At 44.5% G+C, this 19,366-nt stretch overlaps 13 protein-coding genes across 13 annotated transcripts; 7 read left to right on the forward strand and 6 right to left on the reverse strand.

Moving 5' to 3' along the window:
* The first annotated feature begins 72 nt into the window (after nt 1–72).
* CYBJADRAFT_167146 (casein kinase 2 catalytic subunit CKA1) lies at nt 73–1,312 on the forward strand. Its single transcript, XM_020214786.1, has one exon. It carries the CDS (start codon nt 131–133, stop codon nt 1,142–1,144), a length of 1,014 nt encoding a protein of 337 aa, XP_020071523.1. The 5' UTR covers nt 73–130; the 3' UTR covers nt 1,145–1,312.
* On the reverse strand, nt 1,212–1,847 carry CYBJADRAFT_172463 (uncharacterized protein; the record flags this gene model as incomplete). The annotated part of the gene is made up of 2 exons (XM_020216338.1): nt 1,212–1,727; nt 1,830–1,847. The coding sequence occupies 2 exons, from the start codon at nt 1,845–1,847 to the stop codon at nt 1,212–1,214; spliced, it is 534 nt and encodes a 177-aa protein (XP_020071524.1).
* CYBJADRAFT_167147 (bZIP transcription factor) lies at nt 1,543–3,082 on the reverse strand. Its single transcript, XM_020214787.1, has one exon. The coding sequence runs from the start codon at nt 2,984–2,986 to the stop codon at nt 2,024–2,026; it is 963 nt and encodes a 320-aa protein (XP_020071525.1). The 5' UTR covers nt 2,987–3,082; the 3' UTR covers nt 1,543–2,023.
* A 1,707-nt stretch (nt 3,083–4,789) lies between these two features.
* On the forward strand, nt 4,790–6,382 carry CYBJADRAFT_172465 (uncharacterized protein; the record flags this gene model as incomplete). Its single annotated transcript, XM_020216339.1, has 1 exon — nt 4,790–6,382. The coding sequence occupies one exon, from the start codon at nt 4,790–4,792 to the stop codon at nt 6,380–6,382; it is 1,593 nt and encodes a 530-aa protein (XP_020071526.1).
* Nucleotides 6,383–6,889: 507 nt separating this feature from the next.
* Nucleotides 6,890–7,294, forward strand: CYBJADRAFT_119716 (Not CCR4-Not complex component; the record flags this gene model as incomplete). The annotated part of the gene is made up of 1 exon (XM_020212296.1): nt 6,890–7,294. A coding segment is annotated over one exon (405 nt), but the record flags the coding sequence as incomplete, so codon positions are not given.
* Nucleotides 7,295–8,871: 1,577 nt separating this feature from the next.
* Nucleotides 8,872–9,387, reverse strand: SPO73 (Spo73p; the record flags this gene model as incomplete). Its single annotated transcript, XM_020216340.1, has 1 exon — nt 8,872–9,387. One exon carries the CDS (start codon nt 9,385–9,387, stop codon nt 8,872–8,874), a length of 516 nt encoding a protein of 171 aa, XP_020071528.1.
* Nucleotides 9,388–10,667: 1,280 nt separating this feature from the next.
* CYBJADRAFT_167149 (TauD/TfdA dioxygenase family protein) lies at nt 10,668–11,923 on the forward strand. The gene has a single exon (XM_020214788.1). The coding sequence runs from the start codon at nt 10,740–10,742 to the stop codon at nt 11,880–11,882; it is 1,143 nt and encodes a 380-aa protein (XP_020071529.1). The 5' UTR covers nt 10,668–10,739; the 3' UTR covers nt 11,883–11,923.
* A 356-nt stretch (nt 11,924–12,279) lies between these two features.
* CYBJADRAFT_161906 (uncharacterized protein) lies at nt 12,280–14,193 on the forward strand (the record flags this gene model as incomplete). The annotated part of the gene is made up of 1 exon (XM_020213647.1): nt 12,280–14,193. The coding sequence occupies one exon, from the start codon at nt 12,280–12,282 to the stop codon at nt 14,191–14,193; it is 1,914 nt and encodes a 637-aa protein (XP_020071530.1).
* A 112-nt stretch (nt 14,194–14,305) lies between these two features.
* Nucleotides 14,306–15,623, reverse strand: CYBJADRAFT_167150 (uncharacterized protein). Its single transcript, XM_020214789.1, has one exon. It carries the CDS (start codon nt 15,572–15,574, stop codon nt 14,450–14,452), a length of 1,125 nt encoding a protein of 374 aa, XP_020071531.1. The 5' UTR covers nt 15,575–15,623; the 3' UTR covers nt 14,306–14,449.
* Nucleotides 15,624–15,808: 185 nt separating this feature from the next.
* On the reverse strand, nt 15,809–17,097 carry COQ4 (ubiquinone biosynthesis protein COQ4). Its single transcript, XM_020214790.1, has one exon. It carries the CDS (start codon nt 16,719–16,721, stop codon nt 15,903–15,905), a length of 819 nt encoding a protein of 272 aa, XP_020071532.1. The 5' UTR covers nt 16,722–17,097; the 3' UTR covers nt 15,809–15,902.
* Nucleotides 16,756–18,087, forward strand: RAV2 (Rav2p). Its single transcript, XM_020214791.1, has one exon. The coding sequence runs from the start codon at nt 16,893–16,895 to the stop codon at nt 17,868–17,870; it is 978 nt and encodes a 325-aa protein (XP_020071533.1). The 5' UTR covers nt 16,756–16,892; the 3' UTR covers nt 17,871–18,087.
* On the reverse strand, nt 17,903–18,379 carry SPC19 (Spc19p; the record flags this gene model as incomplete). Its single annotated transcript, XM_020216341.1, has 1 exon — nt 17,903–18,379. The coding sequence occupies one exon, from the start codon at nt 18,377–18,379 to the stop codon at nt 17,903–17,905; it is 477 nt and encodes a 158-aa protein (XP_020071534.1).
* Nucleotides 18,380–18,574: 195 nt separating this feature from the next.
* On the forward strand, nt 18,575–19,300 carry CAB5 (putative dephospho-CoA kinase; the record flags this gene model as incomplete). The annotated part of the gene is made up of 1 exon (XM_020216342.1): nt 18,575–19,300. The coding sequence occupies one exon, from the start codon at nt 18,575–18,577 to the stop codon at nt 19,298–19,300; it is 726 nt and encodes a 241-aa protein (XP_020071535.1).
* Between the last annotated feature and the right edge of the window lie 66 nt (nt 19,301–19,366).

Genomic DNA, 19,366 nt, shown 5'->3' on the forward strand with positions numbered 1-19,366 from the left:
CCCGTCCACAAAGGGAAATAAGAAAAAAACAGTTGCGAGACGTTCATCAGAAGGCCCGAAAAGGGTGGACGTAGTTCGTTTCATCAACTTATAAAGCGCCAGAAGAGGAAGCCACACAAGCGAATTCGTCATGAGCGAGCGTGATAATGATGGGTTGCACGTTTCAAGGGTATATGCCAATGCCAATGAGCTAAAAGGGAACGAATGGTGGGACTATGAAGGGACTGCGATTCGTTGGGAATCACAAGATGGGTATGAAATTGTGAAGAAAGTGGGCCGTGGTAAATATAGCGAAGTATTTGAAGGTGTTTCGATTGACCGGAAGGAGACTGTTGTCATCAAGGTGCTGAAGCCTGTTAAGCGTAAGAAGATCAAAAGAGAGATCAAGATACTTGAGAACTTGAGTGGGGGTCCCAACATCATTGAGCTGTTGGCGATTGTACGTGAGCCGATCTCAAAGACACCGGCGTTGGTGTTTGAGTACGTCAACAATACCGATTTCAGAACGCTGTATCCAAAGCTCACGGACTATGACATCAGATATTACATGTACGATTTGCTTGTTGCGTTGGATTTCTGCCATTCTGTCGGTATAATGCACCGTGATGTTAAACCGCACAACATCATGATTGACCATGAAAAGCGTAAGTTGAGACTCATCGACTGGGGTCTGGCGGAGTTTTACCACCCTGGTGTCGATTATAACGTGCGTGTTGCCTCGAGGTACTTCAAAGGTCCCGAATTGCTCGTTAACTATAAGTACTATGACTATTCCTTGGACCTCTGGTCTTTTGGTGCAACGTTGGCAAGTATCATCTTCAAGAGGGAGCCTTTCTTCCATGGAAAGTCCAATACGGATCAGCTCGTCCAGATAGTGCGTGTACTAGGTACAGATGAGCTATTTGCATACCTGGATAAGTATAAGATTCAACTTGGACCAGAATACGAAGATTTGGGACAGTACACGAGGCGTCCATGGAGTCGTTTCATCAACGAAGAAAACATGGAACTCGCGTCGCAAAGGGATGCTGTGGATATCATCGACAAAGTGCTGAGATATGACCATAAGGATCGTCTCACTGCGAGAGAGGCTTTGGACCATAGCTATTTCGACATGGTTAGAAACGACAAGCAAAAGAACTGAGCCAAAACACCAAACTGGATATAGCTATTGTATACAGACTATGGCCGGGAGCTCACCATCCTTACTCTTAGCAACGAAGCGTATGTACAATAATAAGACAACTTTTTATGAAGAGTGTACTCTTATGGGTCAACTGAAGGATCCTATCCAATGAAGACAGCTCTTTGCACATGTTGTAGTTGTTCTCATGATTGCCAATCTGTGCGAAGCGGTGCTGGTTTGCTCTGTAGAGGGTCAAGAAGGCATTGTTTCCCCGTGAAGTTGGCAGTTCATGGGCGACGATGAAGGTGTTCAATACACTTGAGACGACCTTGGTGAAGAGCTCAACATCATTGTGGAAGAGCTCTTCGACCAACAGGATTGGAAGGCCCTTCATCGTAAGAACAAAACACCATGCCTCCTTCTCTTGGGATGTCAACGACTCAACTTGCTGGTGAACTTTTGCAAAGCAAATGTCAGTGCCTGATACGCCTTCATCACCGCCTTCAAGGGCTCCAAGAATGGCATCAAGGGACCGTTTTTGAAACAACTCGCTGACCGAACGTAACTTCATCGAGTTCTTCAACTTGATAAGTGCAATCGCCTATACACGCCGTTAGTAACTACGGACAAACAAGTCACAGAGAATGAGACGATACAGGAAGCAAATAACATAAATAACACCGCAAGGCAAAATACCACTCACAAGAACTAAATCATCCATCTTTATACACCTTACCACCCTCTTTTGTCTCACTGGTCCTTTTAACACTTAAGCGCCCTTGAGAAATCTGTGTTTCCGTTGTTGTAGTCAACGTTCTGTTCGCTTTGTTGTTGATGTTGGAAGGTTTGTTTACATTTTGTTTGTTTACATCAACAAATTACACAAAATGGCTTCCATCAACACAAATCCAAAATGTTCGAAAGGCCTTCTCTTTCTGCCAGTTCACGAATAGCAGCCAATTTCGCACGGAGATCCTCGTTTTCATTGGTTAAATCTTCCAGCTCCTTGGCATACTTCTCAACGTTCTCCTTTAGTTGGTTCTGCGCAGCTTTCTTTCTCTGTCGACATTTGGATGCTGCTATTCTGTTACGTTCCAGTAGCCTTGCCTTCTTCCAAGCGGCAGTGCCGGGGATTGGGCCATCCTCCGGATTGAATATCACCTCGTTGTTGTACATCAGCTTTGTCATAGGGACCCCCTCAGCGTTAGTTGTGATAGGAAGCTGCTGCTGGGGCTGCTGCTGTTGGGAATGTTGTTGGGAGTGCTGTGCTTGCGCTGGGGTCTGTGTTTGCTGGCGGATTTGTTGCACAACCTGGGGTTGTGAGCGTGTAGACTGTGTTAGCGGTGAAACTGGGAGTGACTGTCCTTGAGGTATCACTTGTTGTTGGACGGGGAGCCGTTGCTGCTGCTGTTGCAAAAGCACCTGCTGAGGAATCTGCTGCTGTAAAGGCAAGCGTACAGATGGTACAACCTGAGCCTGGCCACCTTGAAGCACTTGCATCTGTGATGGGACCCTACTTTGCTGCTCCACCGCCAGGGTATTGCTTTCAAAGCCAACGTCATCCTGAGACTTTACAGTGGAATCGCTAAAGCCATCATCAGCGTGATCGATAATCTGACCAATTTGCCCATTCGATATGGAGATACGACGGCGTGGTTGGCCTTGCCCGTTCATCATCATGGCACTCTCAAAGATCGGTGGGTTCGTCAAGGGGAAATGTGAGACATCAATGCCATACGGAGCAAAATAAGGTGAAAGCATATCGTTAAAGTAAGCATGGTTGGGCCCTCCAGTGGTTCCGAGAACTGCGCCTTCAGAATCAACATAGGCCTGCTCTTGTTTCCCAGTTTGCATGTTCATCTTCAAAATGGTGGCTATCTTCTTCCTATAATGATACTACTGCCTTTGATCGTGTTACTTGACGTTGTTCCTGGTGGCTCTTCCCTTCCTCCTGCTATTCCCTTCCTCCTGCTCTTCTTTACCACTTTTTTCTCTCTCTCTCTTTCCTTGTGGGGGAGGGGAGTATTAACAATAGTGTTGTTGATACCGAGTTCTTACTGCCTTTGTCTCCCTTCTTTTTTTTCAATCCTGCCCAGCCATGGAACGAAAAACTTTTTGCCGGCCTACAACTTCCTGCCTGGATTTCCTGACGTGAGAACTGCAGGGTCGTGCGCTTGTGTCGACTATTCGAAAGCAAAGCCTGGACCCAAAACTGTGCCTACATAGCCATGGTGTTTTAACCACGTTTGCTTAGTTCGGTTAGGCCATTTGGCCACTGCTGCTTGGGATACATTGGATGGGCTGTGTTTGTTTTTTTGGTTCACATTGAGATGAACTTGGTGTGTTGTTGTGTGTGCTTTGCGGCATTGGAAGAACATGGGCAAGCTGTTTCCACTCACCTGTGGGAAATAGTGCGATCGGGTCATACTCATGCAAAGAAGAACACACGGGACACATCGCAACATTGAGTTGTTACGGGACGTTCAAAGTGGGACCGGGAGGAAGTTTAGAACTCCGTAAGCCACGGCGAATAGCGAAACTTCATTGTGCTAAATCATGTGATATGCGCATAGCAAACAAGAACTGGTGTATACGCTGATGCGTCAACGGTTAAGAAGAACAAGTGCGGAAGCAACCATGTGGGAAAACCAACCACTGCTCTGAAACTAAGCTGTCTCCACTTCGTTACAGCTGTTACATCTTTGTTCGATCGAATCACCGACAATGCATGATGGCCCTAAAGTGTACATGAGGAGAAGCCCGACATGGGTAAGTTTAGACGAAGAATCTACGTTGAATGGTTGATCAGTGATGACAGCACCGGGGGTACAGGTGATATACTTCTGTGGGTTGTTTAAAAATGGAGATTCTCTCTATTCACGATGAGTTTGTTCTCCCGGGTGGTTCGGGACCCACACACCACTTGATGCTTTAAGTCTTTAAGAGCTGCTCCAAAGATTCATCATACTAAGTTATACAAGTTATAGAAGAGTAACTCAAAACGGGGCAGAATTGGTTTGATCAGCTGGACATTAAAACAGCTACATCATCAATGTCTAGCTAAGGCATTGGCCCTGAGGTAATGGCTCAGAATCATCAGCACAGGCATTGTTGAGATTGTTTGATATGAGTGCCATTACGCTCAAACATTGAATAGTTAGGTAGCATTGCTACTCGTTTCTTTGATCTGTTTCCAGGTAGTGGCCGCTACTGACAGGTGGGTACTCACTGGTTAAGGGGTGTGTTGCTATCCATCACGTGATACTTGGTCATATATCACGTGACTGGAACTCTCTCACCCTTCAGTATCATCGGACTATAATCACTGAAACAATACTTATTGTTGTATTGATGATCTGCTACTGTTCTTCTTGCCACTACTTATGGCCACTGTTACATATTTACAGCCCCTGGTGTAAACGTGTGGCGTACAATAATGGTTTGGTAAGATGTGCCTTATTTGAGACGCACATGAAACAACTATGCCAGTGATACAAAAGCTAAACAACAGCTTGTGCTTTACCAAACAGCTTCGTACGATACACCGGTAGTATGGTTCCATTGCTGAATAGTGTGGTATTGGTGTGCTTGGTATATATAGCCGGAAGTGTAGGACATGTGTTCTTTCTCATGACTTGAGGGTTGAACTACAGCCATGGCCTCATGACGTACAAATCATCGCAACATTTCCACAATTCATTGAGATCCACCCTTGTTCAGGCAATTGCATCACCGTATATCATTGTCTCCGTTATTCTACTTTTTGTCATTGTATTGTATAGAGACTCGCTTCAAATCCTCGATGATCCTAGAAGTTATACCAACACCTCAGTGACTTTTAACAATGATGACCCTTTTGACTGGAATGGACTGGTACAAAGAGCCCGGGATGATGAGCTTACAATATATGAATCTTGGATTCAATCACAAAGAAGTTCAATAACGTCATATTTTGAAGAGTGGCATAGCTATACTACACGCTCGATAAACGTCTCCTTGTCATTAGCGATGGATTCAGAGACGAAGCAGATGGATTATGTTGATATGATTAAAGATCTGGTACAATCATTAAACAACCAGGTCATCAATGAATTAAACAATGCTTCTTCGCAGTTACAAAATATCGAAGATTCCCTAACCACAACTTTAACAGTGGGGAATACTATCGACATTGAATCTGTTGATTTGAATGTGGATGGGATTCAACAGAGCTTTTCAGAAATCTTGAGTAAACTTCAGGCTGATCGTGACGATGAATTACAACAATTGTATCAATCACGGGAAGATCTATTTGATAGCATAGAATCCCTATTTGAGAACTCGTTGAACGCCTTTGAAGCGTATTCTGTGAATGCTTCAAATGCTTCAAATGCTTCAAATGCTTCGAACGATAATTATGATGGTGATATAACCATGGATGAAATTGACGTTAATTTCCACAACGTGACTGCTTCAACCGAGAATAATGATGATGGAGACAACATGTCGTCTTTGAACACCACACTTATCGTACTTGGAGTTTGTGTGGTGGTTATATATTTCATGCTTTTGTTGTTCCACCATAAGCATTTTCAATACTCCTCAAGATCCAGAACCGATGAACTAATGGAGATATGCGATAAGAAGTCCAATTGGGACTTCTTTATCTCGATCTATAAATTGAAGGATCCGTTCATTACAATAACGACAGATTTGACAGTGCAATTCATCCATTGTGATTGGTTCAAATTATACTGGATTGAAGAGTATATTCTCATGAATTTACCATTCATGCTTTTCACTATAGTCTGGATCTGCATCTTGCTACTTACAGTGAGCAACACAAAGAACACCAGCATGTCATCATACCCAAGCCTAGTTCAATACGAATACGAAATCACCATCCCAGGTATCGAATATGAACCACTGTCGATGTCATCGATTGAATCCTGCTATGGCTTCGTTAACGAATTGGGTAACGACTTAGAGTCGGGGCTGAGCAGCCTATTTGAAGAGTACAATATCCAGATATTAGGATTACAACCTATAGCCTGGTCCAATATATCTATTCATTCAGAGTCCTTACCCTCATGGAGCGTTGACGATACTACTATGGATCTAAATGTCGTCGTGGAAGACACCCAATCTACACACGAATCAATCACCCTGAGGTTCAAAAACGTGGTCACCAATACATTCCAGCTCGTTCTCATAGTATTCGGATCCATTTCACTGGCAATTGTTGTCTTTGGAGTGGTTTATTCCTTCATTGTATAGATTGATATGGAATTGCGCAAAAACAATAGAGAAGAAACACATAGTTTGTCTCCTTTAGGAAAGTCGCTCTTACTTCTTTCGTTTTCCTGTTGTATTTTCCCGTTTCAGAAGAATACATTTCACGCACTTCCCTAATTAGGAAGTTGCGCAATTATTGGCGGAACTCGGTCAAAATTTTTCGTTGATGGGAATTAATACTCTCTCGAAGCTTTTTTTTGACTCTTTTCTGTTAATCCTTCTCTTTCGTTAATTGATTCCGGTGATCCCCATAAGGAGTTGAAAGTTGCTATAGCAGTGTTCAATTGAAAGGTTCCATTGGTCCAAACTGAGAGATACGACCTATAATTTGTTTTCCGCTTCCTCATCACCTCAAAAGTACCCGAGAAGCATCACATCGTCGACGATTACATCATATACCTGAATCTGCTATTACCCACAACAACTGTTCATTTAATGGTGATAATATAAGATACGACACACAGAGAGAGAGTGCGAGAGAGTTACATAATGGCGCATCGTAAGCTACAACAAGAGATTGACAAGGTGTTCAAGAAGATCAACGAAGGTCTGGACATATTCAACACTTACCATGAACGTCATGAGAATGCACCTAACGCATCTGTCAAGGAGAAGCTGGAGAATGATCTGAAACGAGAAGTGAAGAAGTTACAAAAGCTTAGAGAACAGATAAAGGTATGGCAAGCTCAGAGCGAAGTGAAAGACAAGGAGAAGCTGCTGGAGTACCGAAGGGCTGTTGAAGTGGCCATGGAGAAGTACAAAGTTGTTGAGAAGGGCTCAAAGGTGAAAGCTTACTCGAATATGAGTCTGAAAGCTGCTGGTGAGCTGGACCCTGAGGAGCAGGAGAAGGTTGATACGATTCAATTCCTACAGGATTCGATAGATGAGTTGGAACATCAATACGAAACCGTTGACGTTGAGATTGAAAAGCTCAGTGGTAAGAAGTCCAAGAAGAGTAATAACAATGCGCAGAAGGAGGAGCTGAAGGAGCTCCAGCAGCGATACAGATGGCATCAGCAGCAGCTGGAGTTGGCTCTGAGACTGCTGGAGAATGGTGAGCTACAAGTGAGCGATATTCAGGACATTAAGGAGGAAGTTGAATACTTTGTTCAAAATAACAGAAGTGACGATTTCGTTGAGAATGAGTACCTCTATGAATCCTTGGATTTGGAATCTAATGAGGTGTTACAACATGAAGTTGTAACGAGCTTTAACGGTGTCGTTGATCATGAAAAGGAAAAGACTCCACCTGCACCACAATTGAAGGAGAAGAGCCCCGAGAAGAAGTCACTGCCGTCCTTGTCTACAAGCAATTCAACAGCAAGTCAGCCGACGATACCAAGTGCCTCGACGAATAGCAATAACAGCAGTAGTAGCTTAACGTCAAATGGTACACCAAAGATCAAGAAAATGTTACAGGCTCAAAGCTCTTTACCCTCTCCAACGGTGCAGAGTACGTTCTCAAATCCTCTGTTGAACACGTTAAAACCAGCAGCTGTGCCAAAACAGGAGCTGAAATGGTCATCATTGGTTGCACATATGAAAGAAGACGATGCGAAGAAGTTGGGAGGCTCACCTGTTGTTTCTCATGTTAAAGTGGAAACTGATAAATCTGTGGAACCTGTTCACTCTGTTCAATCTGTACTAGAACCACAAGTTGTACAACAGCAACAGCAGCAACAGCAGCAGCAGCAACAACAACAACAACAACAACAACAACAACAACAACAACAACAACAGCAGGAAAGACGAGTGCCAAAGGTGATTGATGATTCCTTATATAAGGCAGATGCTACGTTAATGCATCTACCACCGGGAATTCAGGACATCATTGGATCCTTTTACTCGACTAGAAATTTGGTCGACAACGTTCTCTATTCAAGTTCAAGTCTATTAACAATACCTCGTGATTATCTGATCACTCAAGTTCCACCAAACCAGGATGCTTCAGTGGAGTACAACAGATCTGCAAACGTCTGGCTGTTAGTACGCCGTCAGATCTTACTCAAACATGAGAACTTGGGCTCGATAATGGGTGGTTTAGAGACTAGCACGTTATTCTATGCTTTCTACTTCAGCATAACACCATTTGAGTCGAACTTGGCAGAACTTGAGCTTATAAAGAGACAATGGAGACCGAACCTTTCAAAATCCAAATGGTTCCAAAGATCAGGTAACAGTAGCCAGTTCAAGCAGGGCTCAGGGTTTGAAATCGGTAACTACAAGATGTTTGATGCCTTCTCTTGGACTGTTGAAGCTTTGATCAACCATAACTTGGATTACAGCACGCTGAGTCTGACCTGATAGGCTATCCTGTTTCATTGATTGGCTCTTTGTATCATGTCTTTTCTTATTCTTCTTTTTACACGCTTTTTTTAAACCACTTGACCTATTTGTTTGAGCAATTGTATATGCAAATTCCTTTATTCGTTGCCATTAGTAGCTATTATCAATTAATTGCGTGATATATTCTAGAGAGAGGGTCTTTCCCGTAGTCTCATCCATACTCTTCTCCTTACGCATCCTAAGAACGTTCGACCTCTCCATGCCTTACTGTTGAAATTCCAAGCATACTTCCACCCTTGGTCGTCCACATCTCCAAGCATTGTCACATGCCACTTATCCCATATCCAGTGCCACTGTTCAGTTGGTAAAGGGTATAGCACCAGTCCATGGACTTGGACGTTCTTAGGAGTTACATACTGTGGAGGATCCCATGGGAAGAACTTTGGAGCAAACAACGGGAACCCGAACAGCGTAAGACCACGTTGGTTCTCAATTATGAGCTCGTAGTCTATATCCACGGGGATGTCCTGTTTATCCAGATGATGTTCAACGCTAGACTCTATTAACTTCTCCAAGGGTGAAGTATCTAATATTAGTTTGTATAGAATTGCACACTCGTCTCTGGGGTACTTCTTCTCTGGAGTCTGCAAAGATGAGTGTATCACCTCTACCGAAGAATCGTTATCTTCTAGAATGATCATACAGGCCTTCCGATTGTGGATTTGGTTGTTTGAGAGGTTTGGTGAGAAGTGGAAAGCAGCAAGAGCCCGTTGCTTATACTGGGACTAGTCTGCTTATGTAATCATGTGCTTTTCGCTTATGTAATCGTGTACTTTATGCCTATGTAATATGGTAGGCAGGAGCCATCTGATTGGTCAGTTTCCCGATTTCTGAAGAGCTCCGGCTATGCTGTCAATGGTGCCTGTGAAGCACTAGCATTTCAGCTCTTCAGATACCACGTGACCTTTCCTTTGAGATTGTAGTTGTATCGAACTCGACCTGGACGTGAGTGTAGCCCGATACTTACAGTCCAGATCGCTGTACTGTTCGCATGGTGATATCGTTACCATCAATCCACACCACTTGGACGAACATTAGTGGGACAGGTACCCAGATATCCTAGCTATGGTAATATGGCTTTCTTCTGTACGAAAAATTTTATATCACTGTTGATATGTTTTATTCTCAGATGAATGGGACAGCCAGAGAACATGCCGGGAGTTTGTGTCATGTTTCATCCGGACACCTCATGTAGAACCTCTATGATTCTTCAGCTCTGTATGGACTATTGGCTGTATTATTGGCTATATTCATGATGCTGAGTGTGTCGTTGTATTGAGCCAGATCTGATCACGATGAAATCTCTTTATCCATGTGTATTATTGGTGAACTGAATGGAACAACTAGGTTGGTTCTGTCTATAGATGTTGCTATCCCGTTGTACGGAGATTAGAGCTACATTCGCTTATATCTGGGGAAGAATAACACACCAATGAGGGAAGTTATAGGCACTCTTGAGGTGTTAAAATGGTTCGCATACACCTTCTTCCAACACACGATACTCAGTATTCGCTTAGATGGTGGTTTCTATCCCTCACTAGGCCACCCCTTCACTTTAATGCCAATCGTTAAACAGCCAAAGTCGACGTTGCTTATTGGTGATCAACCACAACAATAGACCCTATAAAATACATCTGAAAACAAACAGTAGAATTGGAACCATATAGCAACAGTTATCACGCCATTTTGGTGAGTAGGAAACTTGCCATTACGCCCTGGTTCTGCAAACATCGAGAACCCACACAACACCTCCACTGGCCAATTCCGTTGCTTTGTCGAACCGGCGGCAATGCCGCCGGTCTATTGCATCCGTCGGCATCCCCGTCGGAACCTCCCCCAACGGTACCGTAGCAACTGTACTTGTGTCATTGTGGTTGTTTACGCCTTTTGTTGATCTGAAACTATTTAAAATGGCTCCTGGATCCTTCCAATTGAAGCTGTTCCAACATGGCACACCATAGATCACACAGACCCTTCAATAGAACAAGACACAATGCTCACAGTCCACCCACTTAAAGACGCTCCATTCGGTGCCACTATCGAATTGCCAAAGGACATAACTGATCCTTCTGAGCTCAACGATGAGGACTTCAAGAAGCTTCACGATGCGCTTCATGAATACTCAGTTCTTGTTATTCCAAACCAGAAAGATTTGGCGCCTCGTTCGCAATGGCTACTCACGGCCCGTTTGGACCCAACCACTGATATCAACGGCAAGTCGTATGGTCACGGCAAGGAGTTTAGACATGCCAAGTCTGTGTTGGCTAAAGATGGTACTTCCATTCCAGGTCAGCCACAAGTACAAGTGTTGGGCCAAGGCAAATGGGAAGCCGGTCATCACGGATTAGGAGAGATTGAGTTGACACACCCAACACACTTCACTTTCCATAAGTCATTGCTTAGCAATGAAGAGGTTGCCGAAGGGCAGACCAGATACTACAGATGGCACATCGATTCTGCTCTTTACGGGTTGTCTCCGCCTGTTGCCACGACGCTCTTGGGAATCCACGTCCCACCTCATGAGAGAACCTTGAAAGTGGTTTATGAGGACACCAAGGAGGAGAAGGAGGTGACGCAAGGTGCCACGGCTTTTGTCAGTGGTAAGATGGCCTTTGACCAGTTGAGTGAGGAGGACAAGGAGCTTGCACTGAACACCACCGTCGTCTATGCGCCACACCCATACATCTTCATCTCCCCAGCAAAAGCCACCAGCGACGGATTGACCATGGTGTCCGAGGGCAAGGAGATGGCCCTCGATGAGCTCCCTGAGTGGGAGGAGTCCAAGGTTAAGCGACTACCATTGGTTTGGACCAACCCTGTTACCGGCAACCACCACCTTCAAGTGCACGGCTGTTGTATCTGGGCGTTGGAGAGATCCAACGGCGAGGTTGTCCCCTTGGAGAAGGCCAGGGAGGAGGTCTACAGACTCATGAGACCGGCAATCGCCCCAGAGAACGTCTACGCGCACAGCTGGGACGAGGGCGACTTGGTGATCTTCCACAACAGAGGTGTCTGGCACGCAGTGACAGGACAGTTCGCCGAGGGCGAGAGAAGATTGATGCACCAGTGCAACATTGCTAGCGGAGCAGACCCTGTGTGTGTGCGCGAGCCTAGCGTTGAAGTGAAGCACAACTGATGTCTGCCGCCGCCTCTGCCGCCTCTGCCGCCCCTTCCTCCCTGTTAAATACTACTAGGCTAATGTTCATATCCCTCTCCCATCCCATCGCAGTAGGTAAACATGTGGCATGTAACACCCGCACACCAGCACACCAGCACACCCGCACATTTCCAGATAATCCCGCCATTACGTCATCCGCTCGCCTAACTAGGCAATTTCCCCAATCAGGCCATTTCCATCTGTTTATTTGTTTTTGTGTCCTCACTCTCCCAGCGCTTCCTACATTTTTTGCCCTTTTCTTTTTCTCTCTTCGCTCTGCTCCTCTAAACGAATCAAAACATCAACAGATTTTTGAACCCTGCGATTGTTTACTTCTCCTCAGCGGCTAACAGAAGCAGAGAGAGAGAGAATCCTAATGCCGCTGCACTCGCTGTTTGTGCTGAGACACGCGCAGAGGGCAGATAAGGTGGCGTCCACGGTGTCTTCGATAGAGATTGGGTATAACTATGGCGGTGGTGGTGATGATGGTGGAGGGGGTATTGGCGGTGAGTTCTGTGATGGGTTCGACGTGTACAACCCTGGGCTGGCGACGTTTGCGAGCACGCGTGGGAAGAGCAACAACGGGGTGAGCCAGTCCAACGTGCTCGGGGCGAAGCTGTTCAACTACCTGAACGATCACGTGCGGTGCGACAACGGCGGGTGTGTCAGGCTGCGCCTGCACACCTCTCCCTACGTGAGATGCCTCGAGACTGTGAAGTACATGCTTGATTTCCTCGTGAAGCAGGAGATCAGGTGGCCGGTGGAGTGTACGGTGTCTGTGGATCACGTTCTGAGCGAATGGCTGAACACGGATCTCGACATCAACCATTTCCCGCCGAACGATAACGGCGAGACGTTGATGAACACTGCGATCCAGTATTTGCACTCGAACCTGCCCTTCAATGCCAACTCGATGGTCAGCTTGAGGCTGGACCTGACTGATCCTTATAAGCACGGGAACCCTGGTGCGTTCAGCGAAAGCTTTATACACCAGTACTCGAGGTTGAGCCATGGACTGGCGTCCATGGTTAAAAGCTGTGTCAGGGATCAGCAGGATGGCCAAAACGACAACGAGATCTTGATCTTGATGACACATGGCGCCTGTGTACGGTCTCTTGTTTCCAAACTGATGGGGAAATCGTTATTCGTGGAGATCCCGTTGGGGTCTGCTACGCTGGCTAGACCTGTGGAGATGAAGGGATCGCTCTTCTATTGGAGACTGGTTGAGACCGATATCCCATTCCGTGGATCTAGAGATTTCAAACCTGTTGATTTGTATTCTCATAGGGATCCATTCCAAGATGTCCAGACGACTTTTAACCACCAGAAACAGCTGGACTTTAAGAGTTCGATGGTTGTGCCTGCGTCCAAAACGGGGAACTTCAACAGGTTAAGATCACAATCGTTGCTGAACCCAAAGGTGAAAACTGACAGCGATAGTGATTCGGATACTGACGATGAAGGGTTGAGCTTTAGCGTTGGAAGAAGATCCATGTCTCCGGACTTTATGGATATACACAGACATAGAAGATTTAGATCGAGCTCTTTATTCGGCGACAAAAACCCTGCTGACCAACTCAGACAACAGAATACGCAGGTATCTTCTGTTTATTCCAAGAAGAACTCATTTGAAAGAACAAAGAGATTGTTGAAGGAAGAGAAGGAGCAACTGGATAGGCCGAGAAGAACTGTCGCCATTACACCAGTTGCCTCTTCCAATAATCTAGCATCAATGATGCAACAATCACATAGAAATGAACATAAGTATAGTTGGTCGAACATTGACATTGATGATGGAAAATATACAGACAGTGGGACCACAGTTCCCGATTTGGAGGAGTTCTTCTCCTCAAATAATTCCAGTGCAAACAGTTTGGTTATGAAAGATGATGGCTTGAACAATCTCAAAGCTGATTCTTTGGAATTAAAGGGTGATGGTATTGAAACCATGAATAACGGTTCAACTGCGACCTTGATCCAGGATTCAGATAATAACAATTTGTTTGATAAGGAATTGATTGAAAAAAGCTTAAAGGAGCATAAATCGACAGAACTATCCAAACCAGATATGAAATCACCATCAACATCTGACTGGGTTATGAATTTCAGTGGGAAGAAAGACTCACATTTGAAGATGAACATACCAAACGATAGTGTACCGAAGTTCAAGGTTGATCTGTACGGGAAGAAGAACCGTAACAATTTGAACACGTTATCATTATACGACAACGATGACGATTATGAAGAGGAATCCAGCACCGGTTGGTTCTTGGGTTCTAACAGATACTGAGAACCCTCGAGGTGCCACATTTGAGAAGAGGGAAGAAAGAAAGAGAGAAAAATAAAAGGCTAATAATTTTATTGCTGTTGGGTTATATGATATATTTTAGTCATGGGGTTTAAATTATAATGACGAAAAGGAGAGGTCTGGTTGATTTATATACAGTCGTTTTACTTGTTTGGTGTTTTGTATTTTGTTAATAAAGTATTTCATGTGTAATTACAACAGTCGTTGATCAGAATAAATAATATGGACAGGAGGTTCATCAGCTGAGCATCTTCTCCAATAAAGCCCAGTCTCTGTTGACCTTTACTGGGATGACACATTTATCCAACTCTTGTTGAGCTTGGTTCTTCAAGTCATCATCACCAATCTTCTCGTATAGCTTAACCAGGTTTTGTAGAGATTGCTTCGTGATTGTTGCACTAAATGGGTCAAACTTGCTGTTAATTCTTGCCTCTTTGAAAGAGTCACGACACCATTCGATCGCCTGATTGGTTAAGCCTTGAGAATACAATATCTCTCCAACGTAGTTCTTCAGCAGAGATCTATTGGCCTCAACAAAGCCCTCTGGTTTGTCGTGTTCTGTCACTTGTAACAGATTTAAAAAGATCTCCAGAGCCTTAGTGTACTGCTTCTCCTTTGTATACACAACACCAAGGTCCAATAACGAATGGAACAGCTCATTTGGCACATTGGAGTCCTTCGAAAGCGTTAAAGATCCATGCTGAACAAATCTAACACCATCTTCATAGTATTCGTTGAACCTAACCGCATCCAAAAGATAAAACTCGGCTGGTTGGACCTCACCCTTTTGCAGGTCCAGTTTCGAGGCCAGGCGAAGCATCTGAGACTTCAAATGTCTGGAGCCTTTGTCCATTGGTAAATTTATTGAGTACTGGCAGAGCTTCCAGCTGTTCTCAAAATCACCATTTTCACCTTTTATGAGGGCTAATCTCATAACCAAGTCCAAATATCTCGACTTGAACTCATCAGATTTATGATCATTCAGCTGATCAGCCGTCAATAGCTTGAACAGCCTTGGATTACTTTCATCTTCTGGCTGTTCGATGCCTTCATCCTGGCCAATGGCCTTCAAGCAGTAGATAATACTCATCTCCGCATTGGCGTCATCGCCAGTCTCTTGAAGATAAACACCCAATCTTCCCAAGCATTTGGAATAAAGAGACCACGAAGAGCACATCGGCTGCCACTGATCAACGTACCACTTACCACCAAAGTATCCCACAGTACCACAAGCAGCGGCCCCGGCGTAGAAGATGGCTATACCTTTCAATATGGAACGGGATTGTCTTAAGTAGAACTCAGTCCACGTTCTGCTCAAAGGCGCAGTTCTGTGAAGATGTCTAACGAACTGAAATCTGGCCATTCTTCTGGTTGTAGAGTAAGGTATAAACGGACAAAGAGTCGAATTCGGTGGAATGAAGAGAATAAGAAAGGAATGTGGAGGACAGGAAGTGGAAATAAGTATTAATTGAAAGTATGGGCAATCAAAAAGTGATGTCCGGGTGTATGATTATATAGTCAGTCACGTGTAAGATAGGGTTATATCACGTGGTTTTCTTCTTAAGCTCTACAAAATGGCATCTAATCATGGTTGCTACTACGGTGAAGTAGTCACATCACCTTGTTAGAAAGTCACATAAATACATATCTTCACATTCAGCGAGATCGACTGACCTAAAAAGACGATCGTTTCATTGATGAATTCCGTACTGAGCCCTCAACTCATCAACGTCTTTATCCATGACTCTTTCCCAAGGTACAGTTATCAAAGAAGTGGCACTTAGTCCATTTAAGAAGCTGTCAATCATATTGACCTTGGCCTTTCTCTTAGAGCTCAGTTTGAAGTACGCAAAGCACGCCAGCCCTGTCATTGGTAACCCTGTATTGCCAAATTCGAACGCCTTAACCGGCAGCTCTCCAGCAAGGTCAACTTTACAACCCGTCAGGATATGAACAATGTCATGCATTTGACGATATCTCAAGAAAACGTAGCTCAGCTCCTCGTCCTGGATAAATCTAACAGGAGCTCTGTCGTCATTATCAGCAGTGAATTTGGCGTATTGTGCGCCCAAAGTATTTGGAGGAAGCGATTTCAACCAATTGACATCCAGTTCCTTCGACGTCAGCTGGGGTCTTTCACGTAGTATACGACGGCCTTCTCTGGTGGAAAGCATCTGATCCCTCAGAGACCTCAAAACACATTCAAAGGCAGAAACCTCTCCAAAGTTGTTGATGTTTGCACCATTCTCATGGTGCAACAGAGCTTGAATTCCAGAGATTATAAACATCAGTGACCTTTCACTGTCTGAGATGAGAATTCTACCATCAGGAGTCCTCTCTGGAAACGTCACCTTAGTGGTTGTCTGCTCAGAAGCCGACGTTTCTGGGTCATAAGTAGGATCTTGGAACTGATCAACCTCTCTGATGGTCTTGAACCATTTCGACTGTGACAAAAACGCCAAAGATGGAAGGATAAGTCCTCGACGTTGCGATCTAAATGGTGAGAGCATTCTGCTTGGTTCTTAGCCTCTTCTTCCTCCGTGCTTCGTGCCTCAATGTTGGTGCCTATTGCTTCCAATATTGAACCCCGGGGTAGAGTGTAATTTCGTGAAAAGCAAATACGTCCAGACTCGAAGGCTCGTACAAATCACACCACCATACCGGAACGTATACGATAAGAGATGTCTGCTTCTCTCTATCCAGCTATACCACCAGAGAAATATGTGGAATTGGAACTTCTGAATGCTGCGAGCGATCAAACGTGGCTTGTTGACTCGGTGATAAAGCCTGAATTGCCTCAAGTGATAGAGACCTTGACACGATGTCTTGAGATGATCACTTCAAGCACCCAGCCAATCAAGTTAGCATTGACCTCTTCGAGAACAGAACAAGCAAAGGGCGTGATCACCAGGATTGGCGATGAGATTGTGGATTTGGACGTTACGCTGTCGCTGAACACTTTTAGCAAGAAGCTCCGTCTCAAGATGAAACCTCAGTGCCACCTACAACTATTACAATGGACAGAGTTGATAAAGCTTGTGAATACTGCTCTTACGGACGTGGTGATCTTACAAGAGTGTGAGCAGTTTGATGAGTTCTTCTCGCAGCTGAACAAAGTGATGGTTTGTCTTGGGAAGTGTAACACTGCCATAAACAACCCTCACTTTGACGTCTTGTTCCCACAGCATAAGATGGATCTCACTACGGTGTTTGACAGCGATGGGAACCTCTTAGAACACTATAAGGATAGACTCACGATGGACTTCTTCCTGCTGAACAGTGAGATAACTCTGGAACTCAAGTCGCTAACGACTGTCACGGAAGAACCCTGGAACGAGATTGACTCTCAGGGGAATTCCCATGCCGACAGGTTAAGAGACGATCTGAAGCACCATCGGATCCAGTTGAACGATGTGTTGGAGCACGAGAAGCATGGGCTATTCTCGCAGATGTTCCACAAGTTCACAGCACACGACTATCTAACAAGAGCTATAACGTTTCACGACAGGGTTGTCATTGAAGTCGAAAAGCTGTCGATAAACTGTCAAGACCCTGTGCTGCTTGCTGTTGGAGCGAAGCTCAATGGAGTGGAACACCTGATATCAAAGATGTACAAGAACTTAGACCTTGTTATGATGTCCTTGGATCAAAAGAAGTGAATTGAATACTAACAATAATGGTGATCTGTATACTAGTTTTTAGAATTGATCAGGAAGCTCTGTTTCCTCTGCTTAAGATTGATGCTCGAGAGCTTATACTTCAACCGATCTTTCTTCAGCCTCAACTGCCTCAACTGCTCTAGTTCCTCAGGTGTTCCCTGGATGGAAACCTCTTCAGATTTGAACTTACTTATACGAATATCGTTCAGCTGTCTCTTACTCTGTAGATTGGCGTTCTTCCTCTCCAGTTTGGACAGCTTCAGCTTTGACCGCTCCATCAGTGCCATTATACGAGGCTCAACCTCCTCACTGAGTGATTTCTTCGCCATTAACACGTCAGTCTCGGGTACCAGGGTGAATATCCTTGATTGGTCTAATATCGTAGTCAGCCTCTGGAAATCATCAACTTGTGAGTCCAGAGAGCTCAGCGATTCGCTCAGGAGTGAAACGCACGATGAAAGGGACGTCACACATCCTTTTAGCGTCGATTCCATGGGGTAAGAGGCCATTGTGAGCTGCGTTGTTGATATTTGCCACCCAGAGAAGTTTGTTTTGATTTTGTGGTTTGTTTACATTTTGGCTTTGTTTTTGTTTTGGTTTTTGGCTTTTTGTTGTCCGCCTCCACGGCAACGGAAAACTACTTCAACTTCGCTTCTCTTTGGCCAATCAGAAACCCGCCTCCTAAACCGCCTATATCAAGAGCTATGTTTATAGTTGGACTCACTGGTGGAATTGCGTGTGGAAAGTCCACCGTGTCCTCCATTCTGAAGGAAAAACATGGCGTTGAGATCATTGATGCCGACGTCATTGCCCGAGAGGTTGTTCAACCAGGTGAATACGCCTACGATCAAATCATCAGCCATTTTGGCCCGTTGATTCCAAATCTGATCAATGACGATGACAAATCGTTGAACAGAGCAGCTCTAGGGTCGTTTGTTTTCGGTGATAAATCGCAATTAAAGGTGCTGAATGGGATAACTCATCCAGCCGTGAGAAGAAGAATCCTCTATAAGTTGGCTCAAAACTACTTTAAGCCTTTGGTCGTTTTGGACGTGCCTTTGTTATTTGAAAGTGGGTTGGACAGGCTGTGCAACTTTGTAATAACAGTAGGATGTGCACAGGAAACCCAGCTACAGAGACTATTGGAGAGAAATCCACAGCTAAGTGAAGAAGAAGCACATCAGAGAATCAACTCACAGCTATCAATGGAGGAAAGAACCAGGAGAGCAGATCATACATTGGATAACTCTGGCTCTCTAGACTCACTAAAGAGTCAGGTGGAATCTGTCATCGATGAGTTGACTCCAAATTGGTTCAGTTATTTCATCGCAATCTTTCCACCAACATGGTTATCAATGGCAATCTACAACTACTGGGTTAGAACGAGATTATCTTCATTATCAAAAACGTGTAAACCAAAGCAAAGTTGATTACTACTCACCATTATTTATATGTCAAATTCAAACGGTATACAATTCAACCTGCAATAGGAATAG

This window comes from Cyberlindnera jadinii, assembly GCF_001661405.1.
Source record: "Cyberlindnera jadinii NRRL Y-1542 unplaced genomic scaffold CYBJAscaffold_4, whole genome shotgun sequence".
Classification (NCBI taxonomy): domain Eukaryota; kingdom Fungi; phylum Ascomycota; class Saccharomycetes; order Phaffomycetales; family Wickerhamomycetaceae; genus Williopsis; species Williopsis jadinii.